The sequence below is a fragment of the Urocitellus parryii genome, chromosome 1 (assembly GCF_045843805.1).
Source record: "Urocitellus parryii isolate mUroPar1 chromosome 1, mUroPar1.hap1, whole genome shotgun sequence".
NCBI lineage: Eukaryota > Metazoa > Chordata > Mammalia > Rodentia > Sciuridae > Urocitellus > Urocitellus parryii.
This window is the reverse complement of record NC_135531.1, coordinates 53,304,613-53,322,712: the sequence shown is the minus strand read 5'-3', so window position 1 is coordinate 53,322,712 and position 18,100 is coordinate 53,304,613. Positions and strand designations below refer to the sequence as shown.

At 36.4% G+C, this 18,100-nt stretch overlaps 1 protein-coding gene across 2 annotated transcripts in view; it reads right to left on the bottom strand.

Annotated features, from left to right (window-relative positions):
* LOC113184202 (microtubule-associated serine/threonine-protein kinase 4-like) overlaps positions 1–18,100 on the bottom strand; it is a 162,164-nt gene that overhangs the window by 67,369 nt on the left and 76,695 nt on the right. For both annotated transcript variants that reach the window (XM_026390814.2, XM_026390816.2), the window contains exons 3-4: positions 10,843–10,912; positions 5,221–5,299 (exon numbers count right to left, since the gene is read on the bottom strand). In XM_026390814.2, the coding sequence (XP_026246599.2) occupies positions 5,221–5,299; positions 10,843–10,912 (149 nt within the window). The remainder of the gene's footprint in view (positions 1–5,220; positions 5,300–10,842; positions 10,913–18,100) is intronic.

The window sequence follows — 18,100 nt, the reverse complement described above, 5'->3', positions numbered from 1 at the left end:
ATAATAAAATCAATTCAGGCAGTAGAGAGGCAGTGGTAGTAACAATAAAGACAATGAATTTAGCAAATGGAACAGGAGATTTAAGAATCTATACATAGTGCTGGGGATGCAACTCAGTGGTAGAACACCTGTGAAACCCCAGGTTCAACACTCAGAAAAATTATACATATGTCTCAGATAAATCAATGTCTACATTCCTGGATCTCAAGACTGAAAAACCCAAAAGTTTGTTCATAAGTTTAAAGAAATCACTTTGGATGGCAAAGTATCAATTCAAATGTAAGCTATTTAAAATATTTATTTTTGGGGCTGGGGATGTGGCTCAAGCGGTAGCGCGCTCGCCTGGCATGCGTGCGGCCCGGGTTCGATCCTCAGCACCACATACAAACAAAGATGTTGTGTCCGCCGAAAACTCAAAAATAAATATTAAAAATTCTCTCTCTCTCTCTCTCTCTCTCTCTCTCTCTCTCTCTCTCTCCCCTCTCTCACTCTCTCTTTAAAAAAAAATAAAATAAAATATTTATTTAATCCACTGAGTGTGAATGTTGATTCAAGTTGCTGTAGAAATAGTAATGTATTCTATCATAAGCCGCTGGCCCAATTGCTATTGGGCTACTATGTAAAGATCACGTTTATCTAAAAATAAAAATTAATAAGGTTAATCTTCCAAACCACAGCAGGTTCAAGAATTTCACACAAATCACCAAGAACAATACAAATGGACTACAGAGAGGGGTCTTCTGTGGAGGAAGGCAGGAGAGAGAATAGGGAGGGAGAGGCTTCGGTAACATCTTTAAGATTTATTAAACAAAATAAACATATGTCTTTTAAAACAGCTGTAGCAAATGTAACAAAATGGTAACAGCTATTAAACATTAGAATTTTAAAAATAATTTTATCATATAATTTACATAACCTCTTAAGCAATGTGGCCCATGTTTAGTGACAGAGAACATGATAAACTGGGTGATGTAAAGCTACAGGGGCTATCCTAACCTAGTATTGGAGAACTAGGGAAGTGGGAAGCTTTTCTGGGGAGAGTTCTTTTCATCTCGGCTGGAATGAGCAAGGTGCAACTGGACTTAGGGCCAAACCAAAAGGATGGTCCCAGGGCAATGAGGGCAATAGGAGCACAGTGAAATGGCCTGGAGGGGTGAATAAAAAGGTATTAAATGGGGCCCCCAAAGTGAGTTTTGTTGGACAAACATAAGTATAGGTTCAGTTTCAGCAGAGATGATAGACTCAGAGGAGAACTTCAAAGCCAGAGAAGAGAATCCCAGAAGGATTCAAATGCAGTCTCCAAAGTCTATGGGCCTCATATACTTTATCTATCTATCTATTTATCTATCTATCTATCTATCTATCTATCTATCTGTTTTTGAGACAGGGTCTATTCATGGTACTCGGGCTGGGTTCAAAGGGTCCTCCTGTCTCAGGCTCCCAAGTTGCTGGAACTACAAGAATGTTCCACCAGAGGCTGCTCTCAAATGCTTATTGAAAGGGTTCTTCTCTGTTGGTCAAAAGAATGTTGAGATACCACTTTTAGAAGAGTTTCAAGAATTAGTTTGGGAATTTTCCAATAAATTAAGTCTCATTTTTTTTCATATTCCTCTCAATGTGGTATCACTGAATCTTGTTCTCCAACTAATTTGCATATGATTTTGACTACAGTATAAATCATATCCCTTTTCAAAGAATGAAGATTTACACAAAAAAAAACTCTGCCAGTTTTCAAGGCAATGAGAGTTCCAAATACACGTTCTGAGTGATGATATAATTTCAAATAAGCATTTACTCTCTCAAGATAACCATTGGGTAAAGGATAGTATGCATATGCATGCCTAAGTTTCTACTTGTTATTTATTAAAAGCAATATAATTTTATAGTCATACCTCATATTTATGAGTATTTATATTCTTATTTCCACTCTTTCTCTCAGCAGAAAATAATTTATCTAGTGGGAAATATATGAAGGAATGTCTTCCAACTACTGCAATTCCATATTACTTACTTCAAAATTAAAAATTATGATCTGAGTATTATCTTGGAAAAATTCCACAAATGAATTCTAACCGCAAAATTTGATGCTAAGAGAGTTTCAATACTAAATAGTCTCTGGAAAGACTGATTGACTTCATACGACCAAATCTTTACAATTTCAGAATATAGCATTTTTAACATGTGGGCAATTTTACAGTTTTCATCATACCCAAAGGATAACGATATAATAATGTTTACATTTCAGCATAAGCAGTTTTGGAGTTCAGCTAACAATGCAATTATCTGTAAAATTTAAACTATATTTTCAGAAGTCTTATAAATTTATCTGTATATAGTCTATAGTTTTATTTAAAAATAAGTGAAGTGTATTTTTGATTGGCTAAATGACTAATAGTTAATGAGACATCTAAGAGTGAAGCACATTCGAGTTAGGAAAGAAGATACTGTAACTACTAAGCAGTTTTACACAAATTTTGCTCTAATATTTAAAGGACAGGAGCACAGATAAACTGAAGAAGAGAGAAAGATGGCTTTTCTAGTTTTTGCTCATCCCTTTTATCAACAACCAATAAGGAGAAAAGAGAGCTGTGCTTTTATGCAATGGCACCTCCAGTCCACAGATTAAACTGCTCCTTCAGATTTTTGGCAAAAGAGCATCTTGGAAGCTAAATTTTCATTTTAACAGAAAAAACAGGAATGTTGATATCAACAACCACATATCACCTTCTTCAATAAGAGAAATGCTAGAGAGAGAAAGTGTTCAAAACAGAGTATGTGTGTTTGGCTAAAAACCATCCCAGGTAACTTCTTCTTTAGGCAAATATAGAAGTTAGGGACAGCAGTGGCTCCATTATGATTGATGGCCATGTTCAACTTTCTTTTTTTATAAATTTTTGAATTATTTTTAAAATTTTTTGATGGCCATGTTCAACTTTCTAATTACAAAGTTTGTTTTAAGAAATATCATATAAATGTCTTAGAAATAGCTAAAAGATAAGGTTTAGACCACTTGTTGTATTCATATTGGTAAGTGTGGGGTTGATAAATAGCCCCTTGAGTTTCTGATCCATAAAATGAGAAAGATGGAAGCAACTACATCACAGCTATTGTTGCCAGGACTCAATGAACTTTAGAAATTAGACTAGTTCTACCCTCATAATATGTACTTGTAAAGATGTTATTTAAAAAATTATTCATATGCAATGTAGTCCATTTCCACATAACTTACACCTTTACAGATTCTGTTTTTTTTGTTTTTTTTTTAATGGTGTACTACATACTAGAGATGGAAAGGAGATTTCCTGCACGCTATTTTTCTTGCAAAAGAGATTTCTGCATCCAATCTATAATAAACTCCACTAGAGGCACTGCAAGCTGATAGGGCTGAAATAAAAGAATTTGGAGTCAGGAAACATGAGTTTAAATTTTGAGTCTAGGGAGAATTAAATGAGAATATGTACAAGAAAGCCACAGAACAGAAAGCCAAGCATCTATTTATTCATGTTTGGCTCTAAATAAAGATACCCAAAGATCATGTAAAGTATGGCACTTAGAACTTAAAAAAAAAAGAATTACTTTTTTTCTTTCAATTGATTTCAGCATTTGTTTTCACATTGTGGTTTTCTATATTTTCAATGTGGAGATGTGAACAGTTACTGTCATAATGACCAATGATGACTTCACTATTAGTGACAATTTTATTTGGTGATGCCATTCAATATTTTTACAGATGTGAGACTGATGAGCCACTGGAACTTCTCAATAGTTAGGATATTTCTCAAAAATAATCTCAAAGGACAATAAATTCATATATTACAACAAAGAAATAATATTTGGAAAATAAATGACCTCTCTTCGATAAAACACTGTAAGAGAAAGTATTTAGTAATTCATCAGATTTTAGCAGTTCAGTTTTAAAGGTGCTCTGGAAGGGGCTGGGGTTGTGGCTCAGTGTTAGAGCACCTGCCCTAGCATATGTGGGGCACTGGGTTCGATCCTCAGCCCACATCAAAATAAACACATAAAATAAAGGTATTGTGTCCACCTACAACTAAAAAAGAAAGAAAGAAAGAAAGAAAGAAAGAAAAACAAAAATAGGTGATCCAGAAAACCCACATTTTATTACACCTAGGTTTCTGGAAACACACAAGATTAAGGCAGTGATTATTCCAATTAACATTTATCAATTTAACTGCAGTTTCTTGTCAATTCAAGCATTATTAAGTGCCTGAATCTATGTGCTTAGCACAGTGCTTTGGGCTGTGGCAAACACAATAGATGGATATCCCTAAATAAGAAACTACAGATTTTGACAAAATGAGGAAGGAAATGCATCCAAAAGGGCTCTGCAGTCACTGCTCCATATTCCTGGCTGGTACAAGAGCATCCGGGCCACCTCATTAGATATTTATTGAACACCTCAGACCTCCTGGGCCTTTCTAAATGACCACCTGGTTTCTAAAGCCCTGTGGATACCGATACCCAACAAGGCCACTCATTTGAACTATAAACCCATGTTATCTAATCTACTGAGTTGTGTCCAGTAATTGATAGGCCTCTTGTTGAAAATCTTACTAGTTTGGGGCAAGAACATCCTTTTCCTCTAACCTTTTTGCATAATTTCATCTTGCCTTTTTATTTAATGTCCTTTTCATCTTTCCTTAAAAGTCCTTTCCGAGTTAAAAAAAAAAAAAAAACAAAGAAAGAAAGAAAGAAAAAGAAATTGAAGCAAAAGCAAAAAGTCCTTACCTAGAAGGCACCTACAAATTTACAGCTTGCTTTTTGTTGTTATTGTTTTTAGGAGAAAAACAAAACAAAATAAACTTCTACCTAAAACACACAAGAAAAAAGACCAAGCCCATCCAAGTTTAATGGCACTTTCAGTATTAATATCACTGGCATGGAACCAAAGCAATAAAATCAGATTGTGTCCCCCTGCCTCCAAACTATACCAAATGGTATTAAAGTGAAAGCTCCCAATCTCCTCCAAACTTGTGATCCTGGATCTTACACAATTTATGTGCCACTGTTTAGAAGCTTGCAGCAAAAGATGGTCCTTTCTGTGTTTGTCAGGCTGTCATTGGATGTGGAACCTACTCACAGTAGGAGACATGTGGAATTTATCTCCTCTTTCCCACCAGGAAACCACCCAGAGAAAACATTGCCCACTCATTAGCTCTGCAGTTGTGAGGGAGAAGGGAGAAAAAAGCAGGCACTTACAGAGACGGTAGAACTGGGTGTGTTTGTCCCATAGCCAGAGGAGGGGAGGGAAGCCAAGGACCAGCGGCGTCCATCAGACCTATGGAGAAAGGGGAGGTCAGCTCAGGCCAGCACTGGAGGACTGCTACATGGCAACCACAGGGAAACCAAGAATTTTTAGTCAAATGAATGACACAAACATAATCTGTGAGGATGTGGAAATGCTCAACCACGGTCAGGGTAAACAAACACTATACAGCACGTTGAATTTTATTTAAATGGAATCAATACACCCAAACAAGTAGAAAGTGAATGGGTTGATCCATAGTATTGATCTCTCACTAATACACTTTGACAAAATGAATACCAGGGATAATTACAATGATCAGACTCAGCAAATTCAAATGAATACAAACAGAAGCGGGGAGGAAAAGCACTCTCATCTGGGAACTAAAATCCAGGCCTGCAATCTTTGCAAGAGCTTGAATTCCACCATGGAACCAGAGTCTGTGGGGAAGTTCAGGCTTCCCTAGAGTTTCCACTTAGTATTTTTAAGGGAACATTTTCTACTCATCACACCTAGGGAAGCGGGGAGTAATAGGCTCAGAGCTGGCTCAACCTTCAAGGGGCAAATAACTTCACCACTAAGCAATTGACTGCCTTTGAGCTCAGAACCTCTGTAGGGTTAATGCCCAGTGACTGAAAGTGACTTGGCTTCACCAAGTGTCCACCCATTGCAGTTTCTGAGCATGCAGCCTAGCTATGGCCAGTGACGGGGGCAGGAAAAAAAAAAAAAATTCGACCCTAGTAACAGAGCCAAATGCAAAGAATAAAGTCATCTGCTTTAGTTTTAGAGGTAAAGCTCTCAGGAACCTTGATGAGAGTAGTTTTTATCTTCAAATGGCAGTAGGACAGTGGCTTCTGAGGTGGACTAGAGTTATGAATTAGAGTCACTTATACAAGGGTCTAAGATGAATTCATGCAGTGGTATAGGTACTACCACTGGCAGGGCAAGGTAACACTAGAAAGCAAAATTTCTGAAATCTTTGCCATTGTGGAACTATTAGCAATTTTATTATCAATTTCAAGTGAGACTGTACCCCCCAAATTATAAAATATTGTGGAAACAAATACATGCAAATTTGCACAGGGGGAAAAATAGGAAAAACACATTTTATAAAGAGGGTTATTGTATTCTTAGATGCTGTAGCAAATGTAGATTTTTTTAAAAAAATAATCCAAGACTATATTAATTTACTAAAGGAAAGAAAAGAATAGGTTAAGTCTATCAGAGACATATTCCCAATAAGTTTAAATCAGGGAAATTCAACAGCATTAGACTTTGAGAAACCACAATTAGATGTTTATATAAAAAGCTGACCTTTTAGCCTGGTATTCAAAGGAAATATTATCATAGTAACGAATGTTACTGAAATAAAGGCAAATGGTCCACAAAGACAAAATGGAGAAAATCAAGTGGACAAATCACAGAACTACTACAACGTTAAGATTTCGGTGAAATTTACCTGTCATTTCTGTGACCGTGATTGGAGTACAATTGAATCAAGTATGTTTAAAAAAAAAAAAAGAAGAAGCAAAATGTTTGTAAATACACTGGGTAAAAGGAATTGGGAAAACTAAGTTATATGATGTTCAAGAACATTTTTTAAACAATTGAAAATATTAAAGGTTTAAGAAGAAAACAATTATAATAATATAAAGATATCCAACTATATCAGTTAAATGGATACAGGTTCACCTCACCATGCCTATACTTTATATTTCAAATATTTCCAATTTGGAAAAGTAAGAAAAAGATATGATTTTAAAAGAATTATTCAGTCCATTTAATAGCAATTATCAGAAACTAGTCTCTGGAAAGAGTGAGGGGCACAATTTCCCCTACTATGATTTTGTTTTGTGATTCATTAACTCTGCTTTCCCTCAGGTAACAACGAACATATTTCAGATGGATGAACAATTCCAAGAGGAGACATGTTCTTATTAACTCTGAAGCATAAATTACATTTGCTTAGTCCAGAAAACACACAGCTAGAAATATGTTTAAACAAGAAGGTGTTCAGTACTCTGTACAGCCATCAACCAGAAATAATTTATGTCTCATAAAGTTCCCTAAGTTGTCCATATCTATTTACTCAACTGGAGCAAAAGGACCATTGCATTTTCATTACCATGACAACCACACATCAGGAGTTACTATATATGCTGTATTCAGTACTTAAGAGAGAACATGTTCCCTTTTCAAGAAAGCTATCATAGGAGTGCAATTTGGATTCTACTAACAATGTTGTCTTTTCTTTGCAGTAGCTACCAATAAAACATTATCTGAAGACATGACTACATTCTTGCCAAACAACAAGGCTTTTTTGAAGAATCTTTATTTGTGGGTGAAAATTTCAATGCTACATTAAAGAAAAAAGTAAGAAGGAAAAACATCTAATGGAAACACAGGGTACAAAGAAATCGGCCATAAAATAAAATGATCAATTCAACACTACTCACAAAATTTAGATTTAAAAAATGCACAACAATGAAAGAAGGAAAAGCTCTGATATCAACCAGGCTATTTCAATTGAATGAAGAGAAAGCAAATTTCTCTCTTTGTTTAATTGTTATAGTCACCTGGGGTAATGCATTGTATATTCTACTTGATGCAGGAACAAATTGAACTATACTAATGTAATATAACCAACTAAAATCAAGAAAGAATTTTGAAACAGGAAGTAGGAAGTTGCATTGGTCAAAAGTGCTCTCATGATCTGAATTCGCAACCAAATCTGTTCTTGTAAATTGCTGTGGAAATATATTCTGTGATTTAACCTGGAAAATAACAACTAGGCAACGAGGAGAGACCCTTAGCATTTATTCAAAGGCATTAGATTTCCAATGGAAGTGAAAGTAATTTAAACCTCTGTAACTTCCACAAAGCCAGACCATTATTACAAGGGAGGAAAAAAGGGAGGCGGGGGAGTAATTTACAATTAGATGGATTAAGCATCAGTACAGGTTGAACATCCTCTTCTAAAATTCTTGGGACCACAAGTGTTTCAGATTTGGGAACTTTTTTGTCTGTTCAAATATGTATATAAGCTTTAACCTTGAGCATCCCAAATTCCTCAAATCTGAAATCATGTTCCTGCTCAAAAGTTTCAATGGCTCTCAAGAAGTTTCAGAATTTTGAGCATTCTGGATTTTGGATTTGCAGATTAGGGATACTGAACCTGTGTGTTACAATTAGCAGTATGAAAATGTTTCCTTGTTCCAGATATTATGATGCTCATTTTTTATTGTTTTTAAACATGAGTATTTAAAATTAACTTGATAAATTTGCTCTTGAATCTGGGTTAGAAAATATGGAAAAGAAGTGTGCATCATCATATTTTACAGTCTGTAATTGAACTATTATAGGAGGTGTCTATCAATGAAATAAATAAGGTCAGAAAAGATTAATAAGCCTGGCCTTCATTCTTCACCCAAGAATAGTTTTAAAAATACAGCAATATTTCCTCTATTGGGCTAAATTCATAAGAATAAAATGTGAGAGTCTTAAAATGGCATTTTTTTAAAGGCTCAGAAATTCACAGCAACAGTGACCCTGGATTAAAATCTCCATGCTTCCTAAATGAAAATCAACTCCAAAATTGAAGAGGAAGACTCCCAGATGGTAAACAGCCAATTTGAATCTTCATAACCAATACAGAGTTCTGTTTACCTGAATAAATGTTTAAGAAGATGATCACTCACGTCATAATCTAAATTAATACTTTTTGAAGAGTGTGGAGGGAATTCCAGCTGGAAGTTCATGCAAAATGAACCAGAGGTCTCCTGTGATAATCTCCTGTCACGGTTTATGGTTTGTCAAAAAATAACATGCTTTGGGGTTTGTGTATTTTTTTTTCAAAGCACAGAAACCAGATTCATCTGTCCTTCAGCCACCCACTTCATTATTAGATTCTCTTCATTTTTATAAATCTGGCAGGATTAAGAGGCTATGGTTTCTGTCATGTTTTAATGCATGCTGTAATGAGATTTGCATTTTTCTTATTAAAGCAATTAAATGCATTCCCCCCCACCTTTTTTAGAGGTCTGTTTGTTTATTTTTAGAGGATTCTTTCTCCCACATGGAATAGTAGTACTATCATGAATTAATATTCACTGGACAAGAGGCTTCCTGGGACACAGTTAGTTTTCATGTTTTCTTTACAGTACTTAAAATGAGAAACTAAAAGAAGTTGAAATTAAGGGAAGATTATGGTGTGGAGTCGTTAAGATCATTGGGGATTGTGGGGTTTTGTTTGTTTGTTGTTGCTTTTGTTTTTTGTAGATGGAGATGGAGTTTCACTACGTTTGCCCAGACTGGCCAGTAACTTGCAATTCTCTTGCCTTAGCCTCCAAAGTCACTGGGATTATAGGAGTGAGCCACTGTGACCAGCTGAGATGATGTCTTAATTATTCTTATATCATCCCCACAGCGGGAAACATATAGACATTTAACATATGATGGGAAATGACTAAACTAATGAAAGAACAAACATTTCTTTTTGGCTTGAGGCTTAATGAAATCTTAATTATACAGAATTTAGATAATGCTGCAAACATATCCTTTCCTCTGGATTCTTCAATAGAAAATGTATCACATGCTGACAAAGAGCAGTGAGCATATTGTAAGTTTTGCTGATTAGTAATATAGGTAGGAACAAATGCAGTTTTTAATTTACTTATATGAATTTATTAAGTGCTACTTTCATCTCCTTCAGAATATATCCAGGAATCTGAGGAAATTTTAGCAAATATCTAAGACATTCAGATAATAAACCAAATTTATCCTGAACATTCAGAGACCAGACTCAAGGGGCATTTTTCTTTCACTGTGTTCTTCCTGGACAGAGAAGGACAAGTTAAGTATGTGAATTTAACAGGGTGAAGTACACTGATTGCACCTGTAGAATAGGAGGACATGGCTGAGTATACTCCTCTGACAGGGTTATACCATTGTAGAAGACGATCCCTGCAAAGGCTGAATATTAGATCCTTCAGAACAATAATACTTCCTCTTGACTCACAGCCCAAAAGGAGATGTATCTCTTGAATATCCCACGTCCCATTATAAACACGATCACAAGAGAAAACAAAACCCCCTATGATCCACATATGTTTTTTTGTTTTCTTCCCTCAGTGGGGATTACTACACTGCTGGCTTAATGCTCCCAAATATAGAAGCATCTCAAAGCTTACACTTTGTGGTCCCAAGAAAGCCATTTTTAGAAAAACTATTCAATATGGACAACAAAAAAAGTTGTACTATGACACAGATTAGTGAAACCTCTATAATTTAAGCTCAGATAATTCAGGAATAACCTGTTGACCACCAATCATGTACAAGGCATGTACTAGGGGTGAAAGAAAAGAGAGAAAGTATAATTTCCTGCCCTCACTGGGATATCTCCATTTGATGAAGGACCAAAAAAAAGGGACTTCAAATTCCAAAGTAAGGTGGAATTCTTCAGTAAGGCCTTATGTGACAAACAGCGGGACCCTCAAGAGCAGGAGGGGAGGGGGAGGGGGAGGGGACTGGAAATGGAATTCTCCGTATTACATGTATCACTCACAAGAAGTTCTTACCTCCGTGCAAATGAAAAATGGGCTGAGGCACTGGGGGAGAAATTTCTTGGACTATCTTGAGGGCTATTTCCTAGAGAGAGAAAAAAGAGAAAACTTTACAAGATTTTGTTTTTTGTACCATTATCCACATGTAGAATCTTCTTTCCTTAGTCATAAGTTCCTTTACATTTTTGTAAAATGTCCTTTCCCCTTATAATATACTTTTGGTTTTACCTGGAGTACGTTTTGGAGGAGCAGTGCCTGAGTTCCAGCAGAGCTTTCCATGTGTGCAAGATAAATGAATACACATAGTCACCCATATCACCAACTGCAGTCTTCCACACATTTAATAATCTAAAGATTTGGGCCCTATAGACTAGTGAATATCTAAATGTCTGGGTTGTAACCCTCTAGATGCTAACATTTCAAAGAGCAGAATGGGCAGGTACACGTTTCAATTTGGAGGTACTTCTATTTGGGGAGACAACCTTAGTAAAATGTCTGAGTTCTTGAAAGCAAATGCTCAAAGTACACATTTGAAATGTGTGTGTATCAGGCCTAGCTATAAAATACTAGGAAGAATCCAGCCCCCTGGATGTATTTCTAAAATGACCCAGATCTATCCTAGCATCACTAGAGGGATCCAGCAGGATTATTCCTTGTCAATATTTTCTTCAACAATCTCTCTGCTCCTAAGCAGCTGGAGCATGACTGGCCAGGTGGCCTCTAAAAGCCATAGCCACACAGAGACTGGCAGCACATATCTTCCCAAGTCCTTTGGAGGCAGAGGGGAGCACTGATTGCTCACTAGAAGGAGGGCAGCTCCTCTGGGGCTTGTTACTTTCTCTATTAGCCCACTCAACCTGCTACTGATCATTGAGAAAGCTTGGCAGGCAGCTGGCGAGGGCAAGTTCAGGACACTCCAGACCACCCTGTTTCTCTCTGCATGTTTAATTAGATTGGTGGAACTGACTGAGGACCGCCTGGGACTAGAGTTGATTTCAGTGAGGAGGTGAGGAAAGGCTACAAAGTTAGCCTGTATATTCTTGAAAAATGACTGATAAATCTGGAAATATGTTCCATCCCCCATCAGCAAGTCCAGTTGCCACAGCACTGGTTTCTTAGTGAAATGAAAATTGTAATTAGGTGTAAGGAACACAAGATTTCACATTAAAGTCAGTACCTGACTATAAAGGAAAACAACCTATTACCAGTGTGCAGAAAGAATAGACTAACACATTAAGGAGGCTAAGTTTATGGTTACCTTGAGGACTTCTGGACTAGCTGCATCTCTTCTGAAATTTTTCAATTAACTTAGGGTTGCAAATTTTATAGTGATGTCTTCAACAGATGCCATTAACTTTATGAGAGATACTACAATCAAAGCTATTCAATGGGGGAAGTGCTGAGATGCCCATTTCTTTATGGATAGAGAATCAAGAAACATTTTTCCCCCTACTACAATAAAATTTATTATGTCTTCGCATCTGGTGTTCCTTGGCCCCTTAGAGAAATGGATTTTGCTTTTGCCATCTATTAATCCAGGATTCATTTTGTCCATTAACCTACACTGCTAAATTAAGTTATTTTGACTCCTCTCAACAGCTTTCATTCCTCCCCCCTTAACTTAGCTTTTTACTCTCTATATTCCATAAAAGATCTCAATAATTTCAAGATAGCTAAAAAGTTTTGCTTCCTATGGGGAATAGTCTAATGCCAGAAATCTTTGAATAGATTTTTTTTTATTTGAGAGAAATATTCACTTTGCTCATACACCATATAGAGCAAATTACCAGTAAATTATTAGGAGTAACAAAACTACTACTTTGTTTGAAGCCAAGATATTTTGAGAACAGACCTGGCTACCTCATTCACTTAGAATGAAATATAAGACCAAGAAAAACTGGCTGCAAATTCTTAGCTTGTGTTCTTTTTAAAGAAAATACCACCATCTTTGGAGATTTGAATGTAATCAATTAGAGAGAGATCATTAAATATTTTTACAAATTTGGAGAAAGAAGAAACAAGGAATTGATTTACAATCTTTTTCACTTTTAGAGATTTTTAGTCAGTGGTTCCCAGAAAACCATGTAACATTTTACAGTACACGGTAACCCATCCCATTGAAGATGGATGGGCAGAGAGATGGATATAAATGCAGCACAATTAAAAAAAAAAAAAAACAGGAGGAGGAAAAAGAAAAGATGGCTTTCATTAACCATCTCTCATATTCTGATTTTGCCTTAACATCTTGGGCTTCCTTTCCTGGTGCATTGATTGAATCTTTTCCTCTTACCTACTTAAAAAAAAATTTCGCTACTATTTAACTTTACTTATTTAAAAATAAATAGGGAGGGGGGGACAGGAAGGGTAGCAGAATACAATAGACACTAATATGGCCCTATGTATAAATGTGGCTGTATAACCAATATGATCCTGCAATCTGTACACGTGGAAAAATAAGATTACGTACCCCATTTGAATCAAATGTATGATATGTCAAGATCATTGTAATGTTTTGAGCAACTTATAAAAAAATTTAAAAAATCAATCAATCACATAATTTAACCCATTAATTATATTTTCTATATTCTCCGTCTATAATCTGTTTTCTGAATTCACTTCTAATAACCAAAGCATTATTAGGTATATTTCATTAGCTTTAGCTCTATCAACATATCCATCTAAAAGATATCAAAAGCCAAACATAAGAAAAGTTATCTTCCTCTATGTATGATTTGCAAGGTTTTCTTTCATTGCAGAGGAATAATTTTCTATCCAAGATTTTTAGGCCTAATGTCTACACCTATATATTGTATATGATCTGAAAAACCTCCCTTACTATGGAGAAATCTTGGTTTCCAATTCATTGCTATAAAATCTAAATTTGTAGTGTCTTCCCCATTATATAAATGTTACATACATCTCTAATTCTACTACTGCTATAGAACCAAACCCAAATTCCCACATCTTCAACTTCAAGTTGCAGACCTATCTGTATGATCTTAATAATACAGATCATTCTTTTTCTCAGTATTGAAAAGCTAAGCTGAAATGAAAATATGCATAGCATACACAGAGGCATGTGTTGCTTAAGGACTAGACACGTTCTGAGATGTGTTGCTAGGCAATTTCATCATCCTGTGAACATTACAGGATGTACTTAAACACATGAGGGGGTATCCACATCACCAGGTCATAAAATCTTATGAGTCCACTGTCAATGTTTTGGTAGTACAGTCAATAGGATTTGCTGAGAAATGGAGTTGGGTAGAATGAAGGGGAAATAATGCTATGTAGTGCATAATTACATTATCAAGACTCTGCAGAGTCATGGATAGTACAGAAAATGATGAGAATGATGTGGACTAGAGTACCTGATAATTCCTTATGGACAAGAGACTATAGCTCAATTTGAGAGCAGTTCAGCAAGTTTTAGATAAGGGGAGAAAGAGAAGGGGATTTCTGGGAGGTCACAAGCAACCTAAACAGTAGGGAGATAAAAGAGACAGGGTTACTGGATGAAGAAAATTCATACTGGTAAAGTGAATAAGATTTAAGCTATGTTTATGCAGGAACTAGTGGGGTGACTTAAGAGATGTTTGAATGCAAGGGAGAGGTGACATAGGTTTTCACCTGGCATGAGTGGGGTAGACAAAGGAGCATCAGAAGAGAAGAAGCTAGATCAGGCAGGCCAGGCAAAGAGAAAGAATATTGTGGTGGGCAGACCAAGTGTGATGGGTGATGGATTAGAAATCAGTGATGAAAAAAGAGTATACACTACAAGTGAGTGGCATCTCCAATGCAGTGAACTGAGAGAACAGAATGACAAACCCAACAATCTGGAATCTAGAGAAAGCAAAGTTGTGGTGGTAAAAGAGGAAAAGGGTAAATGAGCCTTTTTGTGGACTTCTGTACCACATGTAACAAAAAATTGCATTTTTCTTAGGGAGAAACTATAAGACTAGCAAAATAGACACACAGAAGTCAATCTGGTGAAGTCTGTTCTTATTTGAAATAGAAATTGATTTCTGCTTGGTCTCTGAAAATTTAGTGACACTGTTTTGTTATACAATGATCAAAATGCTGCTAACAGAACAGATAAAATTATAAAGCATGCCATCTATATTGTTAATGCAGAGATGAGGGCCTGCCAGTTGCATACATGCACAGCGCTTCCCCAGGATGAGAGCAAGACGGATTGAAACCAGAGTCCTATACATGACCTTCACTCCTTACAGCACTGTTCTCTGAATTCATCCACCCATCTGCAAAGCAATACCTGAGAGACTCTCAAATGAAAACTGGTGCCAGTTAATTCTCTGCCCATATGTGCAGCACTTGCTTATAACTCAAATCCTGCTGCTCCGGGGATTTGCTGGCTCTTGGATGTTTGAGTGCTAGGATACTTTATAGACTGCTGGTATCACAGTTGATGTTTCTGACCTGGTAAAGTAAGCTTTAGTAGTGGTCAGGTATTACTTAAGTAATTAACTTCATGATCCCCATGGGCAACAGCATGGCTAATACACAACAGTGTATCAAAACCATATTCTACCTAATGGTGCTACACAGGGTGCCTCATTTCAGAGGCAGTTATTGTTAAGAAAGTGATTTCCAGATTAATTAAATTGTTTGATTGCTTTGTAATTAGGTTGGAGAAGTCCCGTGTCTTTACCACAGTGAAGCAAGCTACAAATCTTTTTAAAAGGCATATGCTCTACTCACTATAGATTATTAATGTGCTTTTAATAGCTGTCTGTGGATGAGATAGTTTCTGATGCCTTGAGTTTCTATCAGGACTGAGGGAATCCAAGAATAATGATAATTACCATTTGAAACTCCTGGTGGATCAAACAGTAAGCCCCCATTTGAACCCTTGTTGTCATTACTTAGTAAGCCTCTTAAATTAATTGTGACATTTCATACCATAACAATCAGAGTAGTGTTTCTTACCATTTTGTAGGAGATCCTCAGCAGCATATGGCCACTGTTCAAAATCCTTAAGAGCAAACTTAATCAAACCTAGGATCTCCTTGCAAAATGAATGCCAGCAGATGAAGAGGCTATTGAAACTCTTTTCTTTTAATATTTATTTTTTAGTTCTAGGTGGACACAATATCTTTATTTTGTGTTTTTTCTTAATGTGGTGCTGAGAATTGAACCCAGTGCCTCACGCATGCTAGGTGAGCATGTTACCACTTGAGCCACATCCCCAGCTGAGGCTACTGAAACTCTTGCACAGAAACTTCAAAGTGAACGAGCTTTCTAGAATCATCGTTCAAATCATGCTTGAGTCTATCCCAATGAACCCAGACAGGTGACGTGTAAAGAGAGCCAGACATCTTTTCACTTAGACACTTGTCTCAGAAACTGGCTCCACTCCAAATATAATTGTAGAATATTAATTAAACCTGGGCAGCTGTTTAGACTCCGAGTAGCCAAGGAAAATCCTTGATTGGCTGTCAATGGCACTGTCCCTGGGTATAGTGTGAAGTGTTCACAGCAGGCCAATGAATAAAAGTAGACTAATACGATTGGGTTTTCAGGTAAAGAGAATGGATCAAGACTTTCTTATAATGTGGGTTCTCTGAATCTCTTGGTTTTCCCTGTTTCTGTCTTACTGATACTTCTATATCCAGCTCCATTACTCCCTACTTGACTTATGCAGTCAACAAATATCTATTAAACATTTATGGAGGGGAATGAGATAATAAAGACCCATCTGGTTATTCTGTGGTCAATGGGCCATAAGCAGGCAAGAATGGAAGAAGCAGAGAGATTACTTAGGAATCCATAGGCATATACAAAGGAGAGAAGATGATGGTTTGGAGGGGGTGGCTGCAGATCTCAGGGACATTTGGGCAGTAGAGCCAAAAGAATTTGCTAAAAAATGGGACTGAGTGGAATGGAGCAGGGAGCAAACAAAGAAGGCTTCTAGATTTTAGGACTAAGTGAATGGACAGATGGCAACATTAAAGGAGGAGGGGAAGACTGGGGTTTGGTTTGGGGGTGTGAGAAAAGAGCAAAACTTGATATCTCAATAGGTTGCAGTCTGTCTGTCTTAGGGGGCTCCATCTCAAATATTTTTAAATACATTAAAATGTTCTCATATTGCCAGACATATTGCTGTAATCCCAGCAGCTCAGGAGGCTGAGGCAAGGTAGCTCACAAGTTCAAAGCCAGCCTCAGCATCTTATTGAGGTCCTAACTTAGTAAGGGCTAGGAATATGACTCAGTGTTTAAGTGCCCTGGGTTCAGTCCCCAATACCATTAATTAATTAATTAATTAAGGTGCTCACATTCCACATTATTACAATTTTATATAATAACATTACATTTAGTGGCAGTTCTCATAGGTAATATTTATATTACCTAAACACTTAAAAATTCTGTTAGTTTTCTATTTATATTTTAGAGCAAACAATGTTTTACTTTCCTCACTTCAAAGTATTTAGTGCCTAATAAACTGAATGGCAATAGTGCTAGGAAAGATTTGTAGGGAAGAAGATTTTTGTAGGCTAAATATTAAAGTTTGAATAATAATTTCAATTTTTCTGTCTCCTGTCACCACAGGTAAAAGTGAATGGCATATAATGATATGCATATTATATTCCATTTCTCTCTTCTCACTAATTTACAATTCTAAATGCCAATAAGGGATAAACCCTGGTTACATGTGTAGATACACAAAAAGTGTATTTTGAGTTCTCAGTGCCTAACCTAGTCCCTGTTGCATAGTAAACTAGAAACACATTGGTTTTTTTTTTCCTAATGCAATAATTAAGAATTAAGTTCTTTACTCATAGAGCTTTGAGTTACTGGCTAGAAGAGATTAAATAGGTGAGCAAGATGCAAAGAGCTAAAAATCTGCTGACAGAAGCAGATATGCATATCACCAACTTCAGACTCATCTTGCAAAACCAATTCTGAATCCTTACTCATGTGAAAAAAGAAATTTTCCTAAACCAAAGCTCTTAAATTTATCAAAATTACTTAAAAACAACCTTTCAGTCATAATAGCATACATAAAATGTATTGTTTCACAAGAGCCTAATAAGCGTACCTGTAATGTTTTCTAAGGAATGACTGATGAGGTTATATGATGGAAAACACGTAGGAAGTGGGAGAGAGACACACTAAAGGGTCAATTTCTGTGTCGTGAGACTCTCACGGATGTCTATTGTCTCAGTTTCATGAAGCCATTCCCCTGGAATTTGTGTACTGTATTGAAATGCAGTGGCACTGACACGAATCCCTTGGAGATGTGTTATAATGG